The sequence below is a fragment of the Talaromyces atroroseus genome (assembly GCF_001907595.1).
Source record: "Talaromyces atroroseus strain IBT 11181 chromosome Unknown scaffold_0, whole genome shotgun sequence".
Taxonomy (NCBI): Eukaryota; Fungi; Ascomycota; class Eurotiomycetes; order Eurotiales; family Trichocomaceae; genus Talaromyces; species Talaromyces atroroseus.
The window spans coordinates 2,844,981-2,863,493 of record NW_017971432.1 but is presented as its reverse complement, the minus strand read 5'-3'; the positions used below and the strand labels follow the sequence as shown (position 1 = coordinate 2,863,493).

Here is an 18,513-nt window from a genome sequence, read left to right as displayed (position 1 = left end):
AATTTCTTATATATTTAGTTATTCTATTATAAAAGTATTATCCTTACTTATATAATATATATTTATATATATTTGTTAGAGATATATACATTTATTCATGTTATTAGTATATATAATATATCTATTCTTTATAGTACTTATATTCTTTAATATAATCTTTCTACTTTTATTAAGACTTCTCCTAGTAAGTTGTATTTATTAATATATAGTTATATTAGTTATTCTCTTAAGGCTAAATAGTATTATTCTATACTTTATTTAATTCTTTCTTAATAAGATTTTTATCTAATTCTTAGTATAGGTCCTTATAAGTTATTATTATTAGCTTATTATCTTATAATATTGATTAAATATAAAGTAACTCTTTTAATAAAGATTTTACTTAGGTATTCTTTATACTAAAATCTTCTATATTAATTTTTTTTAAATTAATATTTTTACTATATCCTTCTAATGAGTCTTTAATATTTTTAAGGTAATATATAAAAAATATCTAGCTAATTAATTTTTTTTCTAAATTATAAGGTTAATATTTCTTTTTTATATTAATACTAACTTATCTTATTTATTTAATACTCCTTCTAAGACTAAATCTTTTTTATTTTTATTTTTTATCTTTATTGTTTAGATTATTAAGTATTTTTTTTAATTATTTTAAAGCTTCTTACTTTTTAATTTATTATATCTATTCTATTTAAATTTATTTATAGTTTATTATTTATTCTAATTATTATTCTTTATCTTTAACTAATTACTTTAAATCTTTATTAGAATTAATCTTATTATTAATTATTTTATTAGTTTTACTATTATTAATTAAAATTAATAGAATTATTATTACAATCTATTCTTTTAAACTTAAAATAGCTAGTTTCTAATTCTTTCTTAGCTTTTAGTATTAATTTATAAAATAATCTGATTTTCTATAATTAAAATAAGCTTTATTTTTTCTTAATTTATCTTTTTTTTTATATTTTTATCCTTATCTTTAGTTTATTTTTAATATAAATTTACTTTATTCTTTTTAAATTCTTCTTTTTTTATTTGCTAGATATATATAGTTAAATTAATCTAGAATACTACTTTCATTATTACTTAAAATATTTTTAATTATAGTATTATTATTAAGATTTAATCTTTAATATTATTCTTTAGTCTTTTATAAAATTAGTCTTTAAATTCTTAATTATTCTATAAAAGTCCTTCTAATATCTATAAGAATTTTAAAATATATTTTTTAACTAAGATTTATTATTTAATATATTAAATCTTATTAATGGCTTTAATTTTCTTATTAATAATTTCCTATAACTGATTAAGTTTTTCTTTATAGTATTAATAATTAAAAAATACTATAATTATCTCAGGGTTTCTTTATTCTTTATTACTATATATACAATACTAATTAATAATATATAGAATAAATTACTTTATAATTTCTTTATTAAAAAAGCTTGATACTACTAGTATTTTATTAGACTTATTTACAATTTATTTATTATTATATATAAAATAAAGTTATATTTAAGTAAGATATATCTTAAGAATTCTATATTCTCTCTTAAACAGAATTATTATTCTAATTTTAATTTCTTAAGATATTTAACTTAATCTTTCTTTATTATTAATTATAGCTTATTCTAATTTTTTAATATATTATAATAGCACTGCTATATCCCTATTATTAATAATTATAATATTCCTACTATTAGTATTAATAGTTTATGAATTAGGATTTAAGATTATTAGAACTAAGATTTAAAATATTATTATTACTTATCTTTAAGACTTCTCTTTTAACTAAGAATCTTGAATTATTAAAAACTTCAATTATCTTATTATTAAGTATAGCTAGGATAGCTATTAATGGGCAAAGTTAATAGGCTTTTAAGATTAAAAGATCTTAATAGATAAAAGAAATAAGAATAAGGCTATAAATATTCTAATTAATAGAAGATTATATATTTAAATTATTATAGTTAATTTAAGACAATAGAAGAAAATTAAATATATAATAAATAAGCATTCTTATATAGCTTTCCTCTATTATATCTTTTATATCTATAGTCTAATAGCTATGAATAGGCCTTCATATCTTTTGGTAGCTCTAGTATATTTCCTATTATACCTTTGTCCTGATGGGTATAATAGTAACCCTATCCTATCTTATTCTAGCATCTGCGGCGTAGTGCATATTCCATTCCATAAATGTTGCCTTATCGATTGGCTGTGACGTTCTGATTCTCTGACATTATACTATATTTAAAACTTATCTTTAAAATTATAAAACTATTTATAACTTAAAACAAGGAAAAAAAAGATAAAAAAAAGCTTAATTTATAATAGCTAAAGATAAATATAGGACCTATTTTATACTATAAACTATTAATAAGGGTTATCAGTTATAAAATTTAAAAAGAACTTATATTATATAATTAATAAAGACTTAGTTAATTAATTATAAAAACTAAAAAAATAAATCACAAGATTAAAAGTCCAAAGGTCTAAGCATAAATATCTACCTATAAATAGGCTTAATAAAGAGAAATAAAAGAGATCTTTTTTTCCTACTAAAGTCAACAAGATTACCAGCTAAATATATTAATTAGAAATAAGAATAATAAAAATAAAGCTTCTCTAATAAAATAACATAAATTATTATAATTAAATATTTTTTAAACAGACTAGACCAAATTAAAATTATATTTTTATTATTAATTTTAGCATTAAAGTCTATCTTAATAATATATTTTCTAGATATATAGTTTAAAGCCTTAAATACTCTATCTAACATATAATATTAATCACTAAAGTCCCCTATCATTAAACCCTAATAGAACTTATTAGTTAAAGCCTTTAAATAATTTAATAAAAACTTAAAGTATTATAAATCATCAATATTAGTTACAAAATAAAAGATATTTAATAGCATAGATACTCAAACTAGAATATAAATATATACTTACAAAAACATATTTATATTTAAATATTTAATAATATATATATAACTAAGTCATAATATTATAATAAATATATCACTACTTAATATAATTATAATAATTTAAAATAATCTATAATTAAAAACAGATTAAATATAGAAACTTATATAAAGATTTAATTATATATTTCTATACTCTATTAATATCAAAACTCTATATATAAAATATTATTACTTACCTTACCCTTTAAAAATATAAAAAACTAAAAGTTATTAGATATAATATTAGAAATAAAGACTATACTAAGAGATTTAATTAAAGAATTCTTAGAAATATATAAAGATTTAGGCTATTTATTTATTTATATTATTAATAACCACATTAATATTTATCTAACTTTATAACTTATCTTATATAGCTAATTTATTTATATAGATAATATTTTTGCAAGATACTTTAAATATAAGAATAAATCTAGATTAATAATAGTAAACTATTACTATATTAATATTTTCTTAAATATTAAAATATTACTTTTAAAAAGAAAAATAATTAAAATAAATTTAAATTATTAGAATTAGATACTTTAAATTAACTATTATACTTAACTATAAAGTAATTAAAATTACTTTACTATTACTTTAAGCATTAAATTAATATAAAAAAAGTAAGAAATTAATAATATAAAATACACTAAATCTATATTTAATAGAATTTTAATAAAAAAGTATAATATTAAGATAATATTTATTATTAAGAAAAAAGATAAGACTAAGAAAAAAAAAAAAAAGAAAAAAAAATTAAAATAAAAAAAATAAAAATTTATATATACTTACTATTAGCACTAATTTTAATTATTTTTTATATATTTAATCCTCTATTTAATATCTATTATCTATCTTCAATTTCTTTACTAAAAACAAGGATTTTATCATAAAACTTAAACTACTAATTTTATATACTAAACTCTATAAGTCTATAAAGTTTTAAGCTCAGAGATATATCTTTATAAAAAAGAAGATAGCTATAAGATAGAATCCTAGATAAAGTTAGGAATAGCTTTAAAATATAATAAATATATAATCTCATTTAGCTTCCTATCACTAATTAGATTAGCGGCTTGGCACATACTGCCTTATAATTATAGGTGGCCTTAGGTTTTCGTGAAGCAGCAATTAGCTGCTGAGCATACGTGTATATACGTTATATATTTGAATCTATTCCTAGGCCGAAGCCGAATCCCAGCTACGTTCTTGCAACCCCCGTCACAATTATATTAGTAGATTCTTTAAATCTATTAATATAACTATCTATTTAAACAGTCCTTTATTTATAAGAAAAACTGTTTTCTAAATATTATTTTTAGCCAATCATAGATTATAATAATCTTATTAAATATTAAAGACTGTTATAATCTTTATTTCTTGTAAAAGATCTTTTTTTTGTTCTTGATGAGGTATTTTATTTATATTATTTACTATTTTATTATTTAGTGCTCTGTAATTAATAATTATTTATTTAGTTATATTTTTCTTATTAATAAATATTAATTATGCTAATACTTTTCTATATCCTAGTTATATATATATTATTTTATAAAACTTATTAATAAATTTATTCTTAAGTTTTGATTTATCTTTTAATTTATAATATTATTTGATTAAGGGTAGTATAAATCTTTCTTTTAATTTAATTTATACTTTGAATTCTTTATTATATATTAGTAATTGCTATTTTTTTTTTATAAATAATTTAATAAATTTATGATACTTTTTAGGCAATTTTGTTAATATTTCTATAAGTTCCTTTTTATATAGTTCTTTTAGTTTTAGTTTTATCTTTTATGTTTTTTTAATGATTTTTATTTTATTAATTATTTGTGCTTATTAGATTATTTTAACTTTTTTTATATTATTATTTTTAATTCTTTTCTTTTTTTTATTATTTAGGTTCTTCTAATTATTTTATGGCTTTTCTATATTTTATGCTTTATTTTTTTTATTAATATTTTTAATATCTTTAATAAATGTTATTTTTTATTTCTATTCTTTTGCCTTCTGCGTTATCTTTTCAGCTTTTGGTAATATATTAAGGATTTTCTCTAATTCCTTATATAGCTATGCAATTTCTTTGATATTCTTTTTGATTATTTATATTTTTAGTGCTATTTTATTAATAATTACTATTCCTTTAGTCTAGTTGATTATTAGATTTTAAGTTTATAATCATATTATTCTAAATATAATGTTATAGTATTTTCTTAATACTAGTATAATATCAAGTGTAATTATTATAATATATTGTCCTAATTTTATAATAATATTTAATATTTATCTCTTATAGCCTTAGCTAATTGTTTCTTTATTAATAAAGATAATTATTATCTATTTATTAGTCTAGATTATAGATAGTTCTATATCTTTTATAAATTTTTCTCTAATATAGTTATAGACTATTTCTAAATCTAATAAGATTCTTGTACTTCTTTTATTAATTTTTACTAGTATTATTATTGTTTGACTGACTGCTTTTAGTTCTATAATTATTATAATAAATTCTATTATGATTATGTGCTTTTTTTAATACTTTTATTAATATTTAAAGTATTCCTTAATACTATAGTAATACTATTTGTATAGTCCTTCTGCTTTATATTTAGTGATTATAATATTATTATGATAGGGGTATATAAGTTCTTAGTAGATATATTAATATTCTATTTATTCTTATAGATATTTAAGTCTTAATTCTTTAATTATTTCTAAGATCTTTAGAAATTATCCCTTTTATTCTTTTTCTACAAGATGTATTTTATATAATAAGTTATAATATATTATTTAATATATTTCCTAATATAAGTTTCCTCTTAATGCTAGATAGTGATAATAAGAGTAATTCCTTATATATTTAGTCATTCTATTATAAAAGTGTTATTCTTGCTTGTATAATATATATTTATATATATTTGTTAGAGATATATACATTTATTCATGTTATTAGTATATATAATATATCTATTTTTTGTAGTATTTATATTCTTTAATATAATTTTTCTATTTCTATTAAGACTTTTTTTAGTAAGTTATATTTACTAATATATAATTATATTAGTTATTCTCTTGAGGCTAAATAGTATTATCCTATATTTTATTTAATTTTTTCTTAATAGGGTTTTTATTTGATTCTTAATATAGGTTTTTATAAGTTATTATTATTAGTTTATTATTTTATAATATTAATTGAGTATAAAATAACTCTTTTAATAGAGATTTTACTTAGATATTCTTTATATTAAAGTCTTCTATATTAATTTCTTCTAAATTAATATCTTTACTATATTCTTCTAATAAGTCTTTAATATTTTTAAGATAATATATGAGAAATACCTGGCTAATTGATTTTTTTTTTGAATTATAAGATTAGTATCTCTTTTTTATATTAATACTAACTCATCTTACTTATTTAATACTTTTTTTAAGACTGAATCTTTTTTATTTTTATTTTTTATTTTTATTGTGACAATGCAATGCCAAATCTATTTGGTCGCTAAACACGAAGAGACTAAACTAGAGAGAAGAAGAGGAAAGAACAACTACCGGCCCCCTTCCTCCTACTTATACTTCCTTCCATTCCAGATACCTATAGGCTATCTCCATTRTGTGCCGGTGCCTAGTAATCTAGATTTCTAGAAGATTCCAACAATGTAGAATACTAGCTGACAAAGGCCATTTACCCTTCTTAATATCACATAGATCCTCCAGCAATCTGCAGCATAAATCAAAACACAGGGTAATCCCCACAAGGCATATCTAGCCCCACATCTTCCCTGCATGTGATTCATCCACGGGAGGCGGCCCGCGGGTACTTCCGCAGTAACCGTGTGCCGCTAAGCTAAATCGTACTAGGCCGTCACATTTATTGCTTAGATTACTAAGTATTTTTTTAATTATTTTAAAGCTTCCTGCTCTTTAATTTGTTATATCTATTCTATTTAAATTTATATATAGTTTATTATCTATTCTAATTATTATTCTTTATCTTTAACTGATTACTTTAAGTCTTTATTAGAATTAATCTTATTATTAGCTATTTTATTAGCTTTATTATTATTAATTAAAATTAGTAGAATTATTATTGTGACTTGTTTTTTTAAATTTAAAATAGCTAATTTCTAGTTTTTTCTTAGCTTTTAGTATTAATTTATAAAATAATCTAATTTTTTATAATTAAAGTAAGCTTTATTTCTTCTTAATTTATTTTTTTCTTCTTTAGATAAAATTATATTTAGTTATATTATTATATTTTTATTCTTATCTTTAGTTTATTTTTAATATAAATTTATTTTATTTCTTCTAAACTTTTCTTTTTCTATTTATTAGGTGTATATAATTAAATTAATTTAAAATGCTGCTTTTATTATTGCTTAAAATATTTCTAATTATAATGTTATTATTAAGATTTAATCTTTAATATTATTTTTTAGTCTTTTATAGAATTGGTCTCTAAATTTTTAATTATTCTATAAAAATTCTTTTAATATCTATAAAAATTTTAAAATATATTCTCTAATTAAGGTCTATTGCTTAATATATTAAATCTTATTAATAGTTTTAATTTTTTTATTAATGATTTTCTATAATTGGTTAAATTTTTCTTTATAGTATTGGTAATTAGAAAATATTATAATTATCTTAGGGTTTTTTTGTTCTTTATTACTATTTATGTAGTATTAATTAGTAATATATAAAGTAAATTATTTTATAGTCTTTTTATTAAGGAAGCTTAATACTACTAGTATTTTATTAGATTTATTTATAATTTATTTACTATTATATATAAAATAAAGTTATATTTAAATAAGATATATTTTAAGGATTCTATATTCTTTCTTAAATAAAGTTATTATTTTAATCTTAATTTCTTGAGATATTTAGCTTAGTCTTTTTTTATTATTAATTATAGCTTATTCTAATTCTTTAATATATTATAATAGCGCTGTTATATCTTTATTATTAATAATTATAATATTTCTATTACTAGTGTTAATAGTTCATAAATTAGGACTTAGGGTTACTAAAACTAAGATTTAAGATATTATTATTATTTATCTTTAAAACTTCTCTTTTAATTAAGGGTCTTGAATTATTGGAAACTTTGATTTAATTATTATTAAGTATAGTTAAGATAACTATTAATAGATAAAGTTAATAGATTTTTAAGATTAAAAGATTTTAGTAAATAAAAGAAATAAGAATAAAGCTATAAATATCCTAATTAATAAAAGATTATATATTTAAGTTATTATAATTAATTTAAGATAATAGAGGAAAACTAAATATATAATAAATAAATATTTTTATATAACTTTTCCTTTATTATAGCTTTTATAAAGATCCTCTAATTTCTCTAATTTATAGATTATAGTTATTATAGAAATCCTCTAATTTCTTTGATACCCTAACCCTAAGGTTTCACAGGTAATCCTTTGTTCTGATGTGCATTAGTCTCGTAGTGACTAACCTGATCCATTGGCTGTGACGTTCTGATTCTCTGACACCTAATTATTATTAATATATCTATAAGATTAGAAGTTCTTTCATAAACTTTAAAATAAATAGATAAGATAAGCTGGATTCTAGTCAACTTTCTTATAAACATTGTCCTAGAGTTGATAGTAAAATTCATATTATTAATTAGTGAAGGAGTAGAGATCTTTTATGCTATTAATATATATTAATCCAGATGGGCATCTTTTCTTTTAATAGTTGAAAAGCAACTAGCAGAAAGTGGTTATCCTATAGAGATTATTGATTGGAAAGAGTAGATTAACTTATTAAATCAAGTAGCTGAGAAAATAAGTTTTACAGAACTGGCAGTGCCAGGCATAAAGTTACTTAACTTTTTCAACAGTATAGGCACTATACTTAAAAATAGAAAGGATCAACAAGCACAGGAGATTCTGGATATCCGTCAGATATGGAATAAGAGTCAAACTCTGAGCCAATTGGACGCAGTAGGAGAGGAATGGATGCAAACGTGGATGATGCAGTGGGGGTACTGATAGTCTGATACTTTCGATTTCGCTTTTCTCTGAGATAGCCTGCAATATGAGTCTCTCAACGACAAAAGCGCCCAGTTCAGAAGTATAACCAACAAGTGATTTGAAGTAACCAGGCCATTTGACAGATAGAGCGTTATGTATGTGGAAGGATTGGAGGAGACCCATACATATGATATGCTAGCTAATTGGAGGACGAATAAACAATATCAACCATGGTTCTATTTTGTATCTACAATGTTCCCTTGATCTGATTTGTCTACTATATTCTTATATACGGAGTCAATGCATATTCAAAGCAAATTTATACTAATGGCTGTCAGATGTCAGAAGATTGAAAAAATCTCTTAGTTGCCTGGCCCGACCGGGTAAATGCAAAAACCCCGAGTACCTAGGTATGAGACCACGGAGAATAGATTACGAGCAACTACAGCATGCACAGCTCTTAGTGAATCCCAATCGAGTTCTGAAAAAGCTAGTTCTGGTTGATATGGGGCTTTGGACGGTCGTAAGCGGATTATCGCGATCCTCCGCGCTCGACACTCCGACCCTCCGACCAGACTGCCAAAAGATTGGGTGATAGCATATATGTCTAAAAATGTTATATTCAACTCCTAGCCGCATTTCTCTATAAAGGAGGTGTAAGAATATAGTCAAAATGACAGCACCTGCAGGCCAGTTTCTCGCCGGTAAGCGCATCATCGTCGCCGGCGGCAGTTTCGCGGCGCTTTCGTTTATACTTGCTCTCGAGCAGCTATGGGACACCTCCCTCGAGCGCCCCAAAGTCATCTTGTACGAGCGAGATGACCGGGACAAGTCTATCGGAAAAGATCCCTACATGCTGAACATCAATGGAGCCAGCCGGAACGACGGATTAATCGCTATTCAGCAACTCGGATTACTAAATGAGGTCCGCAAGCATGCGTCACTCAATGGCGGCGACATTCGCGTCTGGGCCGACAACTGGAAGTGGCTCTCGTCCATCAATCCCACCGCTTATGGCAGCCTGCCCGCAGCCACTATGCGCGTCACACGCGCGGACCTCAAGCGGATTCTGGTGGAAAAGGCCGAGACGACGACTAGAACAACGCTGAACTGGGGGTCGGCCTGCACATCGGCCGAAAGGCTTCCCAGTGGAGAGATCCGAGTCACCATCTCGGACGGCGCAACACAGGACTGCGATCTGCTCGTTGCCGCGGATGGCGCAAATAGCACTATGCGAGCTTGCTTCCGCCCCAACGACATGAAGACCGAATATGCCGGCGCATCCCAGATTGGTGGCATCTCGCGTCTTCCGGGCGGAGTGCCCAAGCCTATTGACAAGGACTACGGCCTCCAAATGTCTTCCGGCGAGGGAGTCTGCTGCATCTACAACCCTTTTGACAAGGAAACGGTTGCCTGGGCAGTCAGCACCGTCGGACCAGAAAGAGAACCCAAAACCGACTTCACCGTAGCAGAGTTCGAAGACTTGAAAAAAGAAGCCCTCGAGACGGCTTCCATGTTCCAAGAACCCTTCAAAACAGTCGTCGAAGCAACAATGCCAGATACCGCGTTCATCCGACCCGCCAAGGAGAAATTCGCTTTCCAACATGATGCTAGCTTAAAGGGCGTCATGTTTATTGGCGATGCTAACCATATCCTCAGCCCCTTTGAGTTTGTCGGTGCAAATCTAGCGCTGAAGGATGGCTGGGACTTGGCGGAGCAGATCTGTAGCAATACTTCCATGGATGCTGCGACTGCGTCCTATGACCGGGTCAGTATATCTCGCTTCGAGCCTGTTTTCAGCTTTTCACATGAGCGCATTGGGTTTGGGCATTCTACGGGGAAGAAGTGGTTGTTTTATAAGTACGGTATGGCTGCCCAGAGGGGGTTGAAGCAGGTTCACTAGATTTATATTACATTCAGTCGGAAGATCAGATAAAGACCGCTTTGCTGCATATAAATCCCAGAGTTTTGCCAAATAAGCCATGCTGAATATTAGTGAACCATAGATGAGGCCGTCGTTAACCTATCGCCGATGCCGTAGATGACTGCTGTTCGAGAAACCATCCTTGAATATGGTGATATCGGCTTTAATAGTGATACATAGTCTGTATGGAGAATACGTATATCGTATCGTAACGTCCGGTCAATACATGACATTACAGTACGGCCAGCGATCCCGCCGAAAGAGGAAATTGTTGTACTATATCACGCCATTCCTCCCCGGCAGTTTGCAAGTTCGACTGCAATTGGCCCAAGCACAAGAAACACGAGGGAACTTCTTCCCCTCGTTCGCTGCACGCAATCAGTCCAACCCGGTATTACCAATCACCCAGGGAGATGAGGAGAAACATGGCTTATCTCGACAATCACGACATCTCGCTTCCTGCGGTGGAGGCAATCCCAGCTATTTTCCATTACTTTTGGATTGGTTTGGACGAACTCTGCTGACTGACTAGGAACTCAAGTATCAGCTGTCATCGTCTAAATCCCAACGCTACGTTCAAAATGGCAACGACAACTACATGGATATCAACGCAGTCGATCAGCCACAAACATGACGTGGACGCACGAGATGCGCCGCTTTTGAATAACATCAGCAGTTTCCAGCCATTCTCAGAAGAACAAATCAGTATAAGTGAAGTCCGCGCCGGAACTTCCCAGGTGGACCAAACTTCGCCTCGTGTGTCCGTCGCCAATAAGTTTGCCACAACACAAAACGCTCTGCTATTACATGCTATCAAAGAGAAATATACGCTTGTGACAGATCATGCGGTGCCGTCAATACTCCATGACGACGAGGTCCTTATTGAGGTTTCTGCTATTGGATTGAATCCAATCGACTGGAAAGCACCGTATGTATTCATCCCGTTCACCCCGTTCACACCCGGAAAAGTTCACATCAGCCTGTTGAATGTTTATGAAAACACCGTACGAGGGAAGCCAAACTAACCATTCAAACACAGAGCGTTTAATTTCGGCATTCCCGACCTACCCTGGGTTTTCGGTCGCGATCTGGCTGGCACCGTCATCAAATCCTCCTCCTCGTCATCTTCCCGTCTCCGAGTCGGTGATCTTGTCCTTGTCCCATCCACCGATTACCGAGACATTCGCAAAGCTGCATTTCAGGAATATGCCGTTGCCACGCATTACAATGCTGCTAGGATTCCGCCCACTACCTCCGTACACAGCGGGGCTTCTATAGGCGTGGCCTATGTGGCTGCTGCGCTGGCGTTGGGGATTTCATTTGGCTTGGACTTTGGGCTGGCGCAAAATGTGCCTGGGCCAAATCTGAGGCAGATTTTGAAGAACTTGAATCCGCACGATATCCCAGAGGATATTCGGGATGAATGTCTTCCTGTGTCCGCAGCAGATACCGAGAGACCGCAAAAGGGGGACTGGGTTGCAATATGGGGAGGTGCGTATCAAGGTCCCCAAACCAAGCTGTTTACAGTATTGACATATATCTATGGCCGTACAGCATCCACAACCACAGGATACATTGCGCTACAGCTCGCAAAGCTTTGCGGACTCAAAGTCATCTGCATTGCAGATATTGCACGGCATGGCTCCAGGCTTCATGCTGCCGGCGCGAACATACTGGTTGACCGACACGACACCAATCGCGCTGTCGAAATCATAAGAGGCGTGACTAATGGCCGTCTACGGTTCGGCATCGACATTGTTGGACGCGAGACAGCAACTATCCTTGAACAAGCCCTAGCCTCGCCCAGTGGGGAAAGCGATGGACCGCATTCGCATTCACACTCGCATCTCTTGGGACTCACTGGTGTGCCGAAGGAGAAGAATGCCGGGATCATTTATCACGCTGTGCCCATAAAGATCTTCCACTCCTCGCCTGAGATTGGTGAGGGCTTGGTCGCGTGGTTGGAGAATTTGTTGGAGACTGAAGCTTTGATACCACCAGAAGTCATCAGAAATGACGGGGGCCTCGGGGGTATCAACGATGCATTAGACATATTGAGGAGCGGTGCCGTGGGTGGCAAGAGGATTGTGGTTGATTTGAATAAGACCAGGCAGTACACTAGCCAGTACTCGATAGAAGCCGTTGAATCATAGATCAGGTATGTAGCTAGTGGTGTTGTTTGAATAAACCGCTTCGTTTGATGCACCCTCTGCTTGAGAAAGAAAGCTCGGTGAGATGTCCGACAATTACTAGACTTGGTCACGCCATTGCACGAGCGTCTTGCGTTGAGTATTTGTCATGCATTGTATGGCTGTATGTAATTTTGCTTGTCACGCATGTATGGTAATTAATAATCTGCTCTCGCTCAGACATCTGATTTACAATTTTGATACCTCAAAGTTCCTCTCATCATTATGAGAATACCTAGATGGCTAGACTTAAACGAGTAGCTATGAAGGACTACAACAGTCCAGAAATGCCGTCCATCCTATACATCCCACCAGCCCTCGCCATAAGACCTCAAATCCACCGCCTCTGACGATTTCAGGTGCGGCGTCAAGTCGACACTGTCATCGCCCGACGCCTCCCTGCTCCTCCACCCATTCCCAAACCACCCGAACCTATTCCCGCTCTTATTCGTGTACGTATACTCAAAATCCTCCCATCGCGGATCCCTCAAAATGTAGTTCACAGCAGCAGCGCTAGCGGGAAACAGAGCAACAACACGGCCTCCATGAATACCGCCATTGTACCACGAAGAGCAGTTCTTGTTGGTTTCCGACGAATCGTCATTCCCTGTCCAGACGGTGCGCGGATAGAACTGCGCGGCATATTCATTATAGTCCCTCGCTGCAGCAAACGAGGGCGTGATAGTGGCAATGCCCTGGCTGCGTAATTTCCTAATCATTTTTGCGATGTATGTCACCTGGTTCTCGACTGCGTTAGGGACCGTGCCACTGAATCCCGTAGACGTTGGTCCTAGAATCCATGCTATGTTGGGGAATCCCGGAGCTGCAAGTCCAAGGTAAGTGTGAGGGTAGCCATACGAGCCGCCGGGCTTCCATGCTCCTTGCAAGTCGACGCCGTTGGCAACGATGGGGAAGTGAGGCGCCATGCTGACCTCTGCACCGGTAGAGCAAATAACCACATCGGCCTCGCGCTCCGTTCCATCCACAGTCACAATGCCCCTTTCGGTGAATTTCTGAATCCGGTCCTGAATGTATGACACATTTGGCTTGGACAGGGCCTCCAAATACCCCGGTCCAGGCGTGGGACGGCGGCAATTCGGCGGGAAGTCCGGGATGATTTTGTCTGCTAAGCTGGGGTCGGCTCTGCGAAGCATGAGCTCTGTCCATTTGGCTCGGAGTTCTTTGTTGAGCGGGTGGTCTTTGAAAATAACACCGAATCGACGGAAGTAGTCTGCCTCGACTTTCTTGCGGTAGTGGAGGTATTTCTCGGGATTTTTGAAGGACTCCTTCTCCTCGTCGCTGAAGAGATTTGGTTCCAGTCTGCGGACACCAGATGCGTTGAACGAGTCCACCACCCAAGTGCGGTTGCGCGCGTAATGATCGATATGGCTACCTAATGGCTGGATAGACGGTAGCACCTGCAGACCGGAGGCGCCGTTGCCAATGAGGGCAATTCGCTTGTCTTTGAGATCGACGCTGTGATCCCAGTTTGAGGAGTGAAAGAGTGGCCCTTTGAACGATTCCAGTCCCTCGTAATCCGGAAGTCGCCATGCATTGAAATGTCCAAAGGCGGTGATGACAAAGTCTAGTTTTTCCTCGTACACCTTTTTTGGTTTTGCACATTTAGCACTGTATTACTAAGAGTGACTCGTCTTCCTACCTGGTCGTTATTCAAATCTTGAATCGTGAGTTTCCATTTCGTCTCCTCATTGATCCAATCTGCTCTGAGAACTTTTTGCCTGGGCTTCAAATGCGTGTAGACGCCATGTTTCCTGGCCACGCGTTGCCAGTACTCGCGGATCTCATGTCCCTGTGCAAACTCTTCGCTCCACTGGGTATTCGGCTCAAAGCCGGATTGATATACGTGTGCAGGGATATCACAGCGCACACCAGGATAGGTATTCTCAAACCACGTTCCGCCCTGTATTCTAAATCATGAGCCACCAGAACACCTAAAAACCAAAAAAAAAAAGAAAAGAAAAGAAAAGAAAAGAAAAAGAAAAGAGGGCAGATGATCATTGGCGAACTCACAATGTCGCTATTTTTATCGTACACCGTCAAATCTATGCCGGGTAACTTTGCGCGTAACAGAGAAGTCGCTGTGACTCCTGATAGACCTGCGCCGATGATGCCCACTTTGATGTTGCGGACTTTATCAACGGGGTGCTCTTCAATCTGGAACTGGGGCTTGAGCTCGACTTTGTCTTTTGTGTCATCGAGTTTTGGAGATGGGGGTAGCGGGGTGACGCTTGTCTTCAATGTTGTTTTTATGCCTTTGTCGACGGCCACGTCTGTGACGGAACCTTCTTGCACGACACTCATGGTTGTATCCTCTACTATACCAAAATATGTCTCTCTTGTAGAAAGTGATGGATGATCAAGAAGAAAAAAACGAAGCACTTCCACTGGCGCGAATTATTCAAATCGGCATACAAGTAAAACTACTTATAGAACAAACAACTTGCCAGATTGAACGCGAGAAATCACGTTATTACGGCTAACATGATAACCAGAGCCCCTCAGTGGATCGAAACGAGGTATGGACAGCGCTGATAGTGATGGCATTATGTATTGACCGTGTATGGTACTGCATAATTCAATACCGTCGTTGAAATACAGCGGGTTCTCTACTTACGTACAGTTAGGGTAATTGGCGGTCACATGACTTGTCTGATTTCAACGACAAGTTACCACTGACTAATATTAGGCAAGTTTTGTTCCTCAGTCCAGGGGATTCCTGCGTTGTCGCGATAACGTGCAATGAGCATATTGTGGAGCCGTGTGGTGTCAGTTCACGGTCTGCTTCTTATCGACTTGCTAGATGTCCATTTGATACGTTGGGCTGCACTGCATTCGTAGATTGTGGATTCACCAGTTGGACGGACCGACTAGTCATCTTGAATAAGAAGATTGAACAAGACCTGCTACGCGTCGCTAGGCAATTGTGATTGTCGGCCCGTAATTTAGTTAGATGAAAAACGTACATAAGTAGACAGACATCAGGCGTATTACTCCGTCACTATCTTCCAACGATCGAGAAACATCAGTCTACATCACCAACATGTCGTCGGTGTCGGGTTGGCGTTTGGCATTGGTATGGTGCTGGTCCACCGCTTTCAGAGCGATTTTTGAACGAAAAGCCAGACCACACGGAAATGTAAGCTGATATGAACATATACCTTGTATCAAACCATGTCTAATTACCTAATCGACGAATGCGATTCCGCCAGGTTCATGGTTGCCAACCGCAGTGTAGGAACTGGGTTGACGGCGTCGGCTGTGATATCCTCGTGGATGTGGGCGTATGCTGATGATAAAGCTACGGAGGGGCACCTCATTACTGGTACTACGGAGTACATTAGCTGATTCCTAAATTTGGACGCCAACTGTGAGACTAGAAGGCGTGCTTGCAGCGTGGATCCTTTATATTAATTGTATTTCACCTGCACATGTGGGCAGGGTACCACGGGGTATGTTATAGAGTATTTGGGGTCCGCAACTACAGGTTAGCCGCGCTAGCATTAGATTAGGACTAGCTGTTGTCATTAGCACGCCCCACAGAGATCTATATTAATATTGCTACTTCCTAAATAAGTAATTGGTCGGTAAAAGGTAGTTTCCTAATTAGGAAATATTTCTTCGTATACTTGATTTTGTACTTTATATTTCGCATGTCTGTTTTCTCATATAACTTCCGAGTAAACTTGGACATTATTAATTATCTTTATCACATGACCAATAAGCGTACCCCCTAAGGAAGTTTGGGCCAAACTTGGAATTTAGTGCTTCTTTTTAGCATTAGTCTCGCACTTATTACATTTCTTCCCCGGATTTTTTGTTCTGAAGTGTGGAGTTGCCAGCATTGATGTAACCTTACATCGGCGCTAAAATCCAGGCATACTATCTTTTCTTTCAAGGCGTTGTCGTATGTACACCTTAGCCCTCAAAGTGGCGGATATTCATCTACATCTTAATTTTCCTGTCTCGGGACGGTTCCTTCTCGAGATGAGGCTTGGACCAACAGAGGATTGCGCATACGAGGTACATACCACATTAGCTGCAAGGTTAGTGATCCAATTAGGCGCGATGTGTTGTGTTACCGCCCGGTCCCATCCCCTTTTCGCCTCAATTTTCAGGGTCGAGGGTCCAGATCTTGAGCCTACCCAAGTGAATGGGGGAAACCTGTCCGTGACATACCGTTACTCTGTGTCGTCCCGGCCTGTATCGTACAGAACGTTTCCGTATATTTGCAGGCTATCCACAAAACTCTTCTTCATACTCCCAATGCCCTCTGCTCCTCCCACATTTTGGCTGTGCTAGCCTACGAGCGTTCCCCTCTTCAATATGTACATAAGGTCCCTACTTAACTAGCTACTCGATGCTCTGTTAAGTAACTTGATAATCTCTTAGCACCCATGTCAGCCCCTCATTCAATAGTCACATGCTCTACTCACAGGCAACCAGAGTTCTCTTTGTTCCCTCAGCTAATGGATCAATGCCCACATGCATGCACATGTGGTTTAGCCCCGTTCCGGTTTATGAACACCTACAGAATCGGAAACACGGGTACAGAGTATATTTCCTTGCAATCCCGGCAGAAGACTAGTTGCCCCAAGATGGTCTGTCAGTTGCGGCATTTATTTCCGTCATATGCTTCTGCGGATAACAGTAGACATGTTACTGTCAATGAATTCAAGTTGGGCTTCGACGTCACGATGGGGTATAGCGCACTCCATTTCTGGACATTTCGCAATCAGATGCGACTGAACTATAGCTTCAATGAAGCCTTTGAGGAGGAGTCTGTTGTTCAGGCTTACTTGGAGCATGTACAGAAGATTCTTTTGGAGGAAGTTGTTGCATGAGAATCGGTTTCAATATACCAGTTGACCATGATAACCCAACAAATTTATCAATTGATTCCGCGATCGTCCATACACTATAGTCTCCGAGTCCCTGTTGTAAGTAAGCCAGCCCGGTCAAATACCGATAACGACTCCGCTTGCGAGACCCTGCTTGCAGGGGGTATGACCACGTCATTGTTTAAAGTAAATTGGTCCCGGTCGTTTTCCTGGCCTCATAGTTTGTTGCACCATAGCCATTATATTGAAGCTAGGCTCCACCAAGTTCATCTTGTATCATTTACAGAGAGCACTTTACGTTTTATTATACCAACACGAGTACTAGTGTACGATCTACCCGCAAAGTCTATCAGAGGTGGGGGCTGTTTTGGTGCCAGATTACTGGGCCAAGTAGCTGTCAATTGATCCTCTAGCCCACCAACATAGACTCTAACCAACGCAACGAACACTCTTTTTTAGTAGCTAATTGCTTGCGTAAAATTTTGAACATTGGTTGCATTGAAGCTGCTTATCTTTTATGCCCCGCGTTCCGGTGATGAGCTTGTTGGATTGCACCCCT

At 33.9% G+C, this 18,513-nt stretch overlaps 3 protein-coding genes across 3 annotated transcripts, besides 6 other annotated features; 2 read left to right on the top strand and 1 right to left on the bottom strand.

The window, feature by feature from the left end:
- Positions 1 to 2,439: part of a repeat region (Identified by RepeatMasker using a combination of RepBase library and repeat library created with RepeatScout) that runs on past the window's edge.
- Positions 2,251 to 4,211: a repeat region (Identified by RepeatMasker using a combination of RepBase library and repeat library created with RepeatScout).
- Positions 3,965 to 4,344: a repeat region (Identified by RepeatMasker using a combination of RepBase library and repeat library created with RepeatScout).
- Positions 4,209 to 6,422: a repeat region (Identified by RepeatMasker using a combination of RepBase library and repeat library created with RepeatScout).
- Positions 6,423 to 6,957: a repeat region (Identified by RepeatMasker using a combination of RepBase library and repeat library created with RepeatScout).
- Positions 6,854 to 8,524: a repeat region (Identified by RepeatMasker using a combination of RepBase library and repeat library created with RepeatScout).
- Positions 8,525 to 9,655: 1,131 nt separating this feature from the next.
- Positions 9,656 to 10,885, top strand: UA08_01013 (hypothetical protein; the record flags this gene model as incomplete). Its single annotated transcript, XM_020259754.1, has 1 exon — positions 9,656 to 10,885. One exon carries the CDS (start codon positions 9,656 to 9,658, stop codon positions 10,883 to 10,885), a length of 1,230 nt encoding a protein of 409 aa, XP_020123740.1.
- A 602-nt stretch (positions 10,886 to 11,487) lies between these two features.
- On the top strand, positions 11,488 to 13,059 carry UA08_01012 (hypothetical protein; the record flags this gene model as incomplete). Its single annotated transcript, XM_020259753.1, has 3 exons — positions 11,488 to 11,834; positions 11,946 to 12,397; positions 12,461 to 13,059. The coding sequence occupies 3 exons, from the start codon at positions 11,488 to 11,490 to the stop codon at positions 13,057 to 13,059; spliced, it is 1,398 nt and encodes a 465-aa protein (XP_020123741.1).
- A 335-nt stretch (positions 13,060 to 13,394) lies between these two features.
- On the bottom strand, positions 13,395 to 15,417 carry UA08_01011 (hypothetical protein; the record flags this gene model as incomplete). The annotated part of the gene is made up of 3 exons (XM_020259752.1): positions 13,395 to 14,699; positions 14,756 to 15,016; positions 15,127 to 15,417. The coding sequence occupies 3 exons, from the start codon at positions 15,415 to 15,417 to the stop codon at positions 13,395 to 13,397; spliced, it is 1,857 nt and encodes a 618-aa protein (XP_020123738.1).
- Positions 15,418 to 18,513: the final 3,096 nt, after the last annotated feature.